Genomic DNA, 5,334 nt, shown 5'->3' on the forward strand with positions numbered 1-5,334 from the left:
CATTAAAAACAAAACAAATTAAATAATCTTTATCTTTTCCGAAATGTTGAAGTATTTCTGCTACAAAGCCAAAGATTATCCGCATGAATGTTACCAACCAAGCTTAATATCAGAAAGCAAGCCCACACATTTGGAAAGATGATGTGAAAATATCGATCTTGAAAGTAGAGAAAACCAGTCAGGGAAACGTTCCGCAATAAGTCTAGAGCTGGTGGAAGAGAAAACATGGGAAAAACTCGCTGACATTGGTGAGAAAAAATATGAGGGAAATTACAGATAAACCACATTTTACAAAACTCGGATCAAATTCCACTGGATTTTTTTTACTTAATCTCAGGTGACCTTCATGAAGTTGTATGGTAAGACTGTCCTGGTTTTAGTTCATGAGAAACTCTCCGACTAAGTCTGAAGAGCAGGACAGATATTTAAAAATCTGCCGTTCTCTGTCCTTCATGTCAAACAATAATAATAATAATAATAATAATAATAATAATAATAATAATAATAATAATAATAATAATAATGATAATAATAATAATAATAATAATAAAAATAATAATAATGATAATAATAATAATAATAATAAATGCCCGGATGCAGTACCAGGCAGTGGCTCTCATGGCTTCTGATCTTAACTGATTGGAAGTGTTATCATGCACATTGTTTTGTCTTGGTATAAAAGATGGGCTACAGCAAATATCCTGCTCAATGCCACAGATTTGCTTGTCAGTTGTTTGACCTTAACCAGTTGAGCATGTCCCTTGGTGGCTGACAGTATGTGCATCACTGATCACGTGTAGGAGTAGTGGGGGAGTTTCATAGCCATATGTTGAGAGGAATTCTTTGGGGTTTGAATAATTCACCTTTGGAAACATGGGTGTTTTGTTCATCATCCTTAAAAAAGCTTTATTCTGGGACCTTTTGAGCAGGATGGGCTACTCGACCTGAAGAAAATTCTAACTGGGCCCCACCTGCAAGGTCATGCACTGTTTATTTTGATATGAAATCACTATGTCGTGCACAAATGGTTGTGATGCATGTGCCTGGTGTACCCTTATTAGACGGGTAGTCATGATGGGTATATTGGGCTTCGTAAATTTGTACCCGAGTCACTTTGATGGCATTCGCTGCTCTCTTACTCAATAATAATAATAATAATAATAATAATATTTGTCAAATTTTCAAATTTTGCCACAAGGGCAACCATTTATGTGGGGAGGAGATAAGTCGATAACATCGACCCAGTACGCAACTGGTACTTAATTTATCGACCCCGACAGGATGAAAGACAAAGTCGTTCTCGGCGTAATTTGAACTCAGAACTTAGCAACAGGCGAAATACAGCTAAGCAATTCGTCCGGCGCGCTAACGATTCTGCCAGCTCGCCGCCTTGTTATAATAATTATAATAATCCTTTCTATTATAAGCACAGGGCTTGAAACTTTGGTAGATTCCATCTACCTCAGTGATCAGATGGCCTTGCGGCTGGGGATTGGAGGGGGAAATAGGGGGGAAAAATCGAACTATCTTCCATTTAGGGGTGTCAGGATTTAAAGCTTAATGACAAAAACAAGAACTAACTGAACTGCTTGGTCAAACTATAAGAATATTTATCAATGAGTTTGGAATGTCTTTCAGAATTGAATAAGAATTGAATAGTGTGCTATGATAGAGAGGAGGAGGAGGGAAACCCATAAAAAGTACTAGAATCGATCTCTCTAATGATGAGAATATAAAATCAATAAATGCAGAAGAAACATAAATTATCTGGAAATATTGGAAAGGGACAAAATCAAAAATAGAGAAATGAAGCAGAGCGTCGGTAAAGAATATTTTCGCAGAATGAAGATATTAAATTCCAAACTGAATGAAAGAAACATTATACAATCAGTCAACTTAAAGACAGCATTTCTAATAAGGTATGGAGAAGGAATTATTGAATAGAAGAAGTATGAGCTGAAGGATATTTTCTTTTCTACTCTAGGCACAAGGCTCGAAAATTTAGGGGAGTGGGACAGTCGATTAGATCAACCCCAGTACGCGACTGGTACTTAACTTATTGACCCCGAAAGGATGAAAGGCAAAGTTGACCTCGGCGGAATTTGAACTCAGAACGTAACGACAGACGAAACACCGCTAAGCACTTCGCCCGGCGTGCTAACGTTTCTTATTTCTTTACTGCCCACAAGGGGCTAAACATAGAGTGGACAAACAAGGACAGACAAATGGATTAAGTCGATTACATCGACCCCAGTGCGTAACTGGTACTTAATTTATCGACCCCGAAAGGATGAAGGGCAAAGTCGACCTCGGCGGAATTTGAACTCAGAACGTAACGGACGACGAAATACTGCTAAGCATTTCGCCCGGCGTGCTAACGTTTCTGCCAGCTCGCCGCCATGATGAGCAAAACAGAAGGATGTTGATAGAAAAATGAGGATGCATCTTACAGCGCAGAGAAGCATACATCCTTAATCAGATGCAGATCGAATAAACTAGTAAAGAGGAGAAAGAGGGAGAGGGTTAATGAGTGTGGATGGTGACTGGGAGGACAACACTTGTAATGAAAGATAGAAGAAAGGGGAATAATGTGGGAAACTACCGTCTCATAGCAATGACACTTAAGAAAGTTAAGATGGGTTACCGATGAGGGAAGAAAGGCCCATCACTGAACCATTTTCTGTTTATGGATGATCTGAAATTGTTTGGGAAATCTGAAAAAGAGATAGATTCCTAAACCAGAACAGTCCAGAAGTGGGGTAGGGACATCGGTATGGAATATGGGTTCACCAAATGCTCAGTACTAATATGAAAATTATTTTTATAATTTGTATGTACATTTTTTATTATAAATGCAAAACAACACCACGGAGGAATCGGCGTAAGCTTAAATAATAAACCGTGATACGGCGAGGAATTACTGTATTTCTCTACAGATTTTCCCATCCTTCATCATTGAAATATAACAGACTCTTAGTCCCGTCAGTAAGACGAAGTCAATCCCAGGATCATCTTTGAGATCGATAAAATAAAATACCAGTCAAACAATGGAATCATTGGAAGCGACTATACTCTCCTCCGAAAACATGTGACCTTCTGACTATACTAAAGATCAATATAACGATATAAGAGATGCGAACGTTAAATAAAATAGCATTAACAAAGCGTGCGCATGCACACACACACACACACACACACACATATCTATGTGTGTAGGCGCGCACACGCACAAATAACACATACACACTCACACACGTACACACTTATATCGGACAGTAGACTTACACCAGGTAGAATTGCATTGTCCACATCCTTCATAATGGCTTCCCATGTTTCTCCTCTGTAAGGAGCTTTGTTGGGAAGTAGCCGACGTAAATAACCGGGTTCAACTTGTGCTGTTACTTTGCGTACACTGAGGGTTTCCATATAGTCTGCGATATAGTCAACCATTTCTTTGCCTCTCTTTCGAAATTCACTGGAATCCATATTACTTTATTAATTTTTGAATTAAAAATATATTTGTATATATAAAAATACAATCCTCTCGAGAGACTAGCTCCGATTAATATGTCACCGGCTATCTTCTTGATTTCTCCCTTCTCTGCCGTTTGCTTCAAAGAAGTTGAGTTTTACTGAAATAAACAAAGAAAACAAATTGTTAGAATAAAAATGATTAAAAACGGCAAGGAATCTATCTATCTATCTTATTTCTTTATTGCCCACAAGGGGCTAAACATAGAGGGGACAAACAAGGACAAACAAAGGGATTAAGTCGATTGCATCGACCCCAGTGCGTAACTGGTACTTAATTTATTGACCCCGAAAGGATGAAAGGCAAAGTCGACCTCGGCAGAATTTGAACGCAGAACGTAACAGCAGCTGAAATACTGCTAAGCATTTCGCCCGGCGTGCTAACAGTTCTGCCAGCTCACCGTCCTTTATATCTATCTATCTATCTATCTATCTATCTATCTATGCGTATGCTTACATACATGCACACACACATATATACGTACACACACACACACACACACACACACACACACACACACACACACACAAACACACACAGTGTGTGTGTCTGTGTTTGTGTGTGTTTGTGTGTATCAAGTCTTACGGTGTAACATAATGTCCAGAAGAGGAAAATTTGTTTTTAATCCCTGTTATGTGTTCGATTTAACGTAAAGCGAAACAAAATTGAACCCAATTTCCTCGCAAAAAAATCTATGATAAATAAAGAAATATAGAAATACATTAAAAAATATTTCGAGGCACATTCCAGCCAAGTGAAGCACACATACGATATAGAATATAGACTGTGGCTGGAACAATGCAATGCTTAGACTTGCGGTCGCCTTTTACCGTTCGTGAGAGACAGCGTTGATATGCAGCTGCGTCGGACGAGTGTACTAAATACGAAGTTGTTTATGTTTGGTTTGTATTCTTTATTTTACAGGATGAATTAAAACTTTTACAAGGCCAAAGCAAAACTGTTCGATTCATGTTTTTTTTTGTTTTTAGCGCATGCGCTAACAGTATACAATTCAGCCGACAGATCCGCAAGAAATGAGTTTCTTTATCAAGTTATCAAACATTAGTAGGAATGGATCAAAAACGTTCCATCTATGACCATGTAAGCCTTTTTTATGGAATCAGACATTTTTGAGACCAGAAAGAATGAATTTTGTCTTTTTATGAAACAAGATTGTTTCTTTCGTTCTTGCAAAATTCTTGATGTGAACTCGTGTGTTTGAAAAGTTTTGCTGTATCCCAAGGGTGGGTTATCATGTAAAAAATAAACACACGCACTGGTTCTATTTCACTTCTTTATTTTTATTCGTCAATTAAGCTTTCTAGTTTGGCGTAAAATACCGCCGAAAGTAAAACAAAGAAATACAGATACAAGGTTGTATGAAATTGTTCTTAGTTTTTATAAACATAAACTCTATCCAGTATCTGAGGAGGAAGACAGGGAGCTTTGTTCATATCAAATGAACTATGGGAAGCAGTATTTTGGAGGCATCATTTTTCTTTTATTTACAATAATAATCTTTTTCTGCGTGTATGTATGTATGTATGTATGTATGTATGTATGTATGTATGTATGTGTGTATGTATGTATGTATGTATGTGTGTCTGTCTGTCTGTCTGTCTGTATGTATGTATGTATGTATGTGTGTATGTATGTATGTATGTATGTATGTATGTACGTATGTATTATATATGTGCAGATTTGTATGTTTTATGTATGTATTCTCATGCATATAGTTACATATGTAGACATGCTCATATATACTCAAATGATAAACTTCTGGAAAGTTTTACAGATTTTTA

At 37.3% G+C, this 5,334-nt stretch overlaps 1 protein-coding gene across 1 annotated transcript in view; it reads right to left on the minus strand.

Annotated features, from left to right (window-relative positions):
- The window catches only part of LOC106872068 (aromatic-L-amino-acid decarboxylase), a 69,793-nt gene that overhangs the window by 48,105 nt on the left and 16,354 nt on the right, over positions 1 to 5,334 (minus strand). Inside the window, exon 2 of the mRNA XM_014918920.2 lies at positions 3,286 to 3,632. Within this exon, the coding sequence (XP_014774406.1) occupies positions 3,286 to 3,486 (201 nt within the window). The 5' untranslated portion in view covers positions 3,487 to 3,632. The remainder of the gene's footprint in view (positions 1 to 3,285; positions 3,633 to 5,334) is intronic.

The sequence above is a fragment of the Octopus bimaculoides genome, chromosome 6, assembly GCF_001194135.2.
Source record: "Octopus bimaculoides isolate UCB-OBI-ISO-001 chromosome 6, ASM119413v2, whole genome shotgun sequence".
In the NCBI taxonomy this organism is placed as follows: domain Eukaryota; kingdom Metazoa; phylum Mollusca; class Cephalopoda; order Octopoda; family Octopodidae; genus Octopus; species Octopus bimaculoides.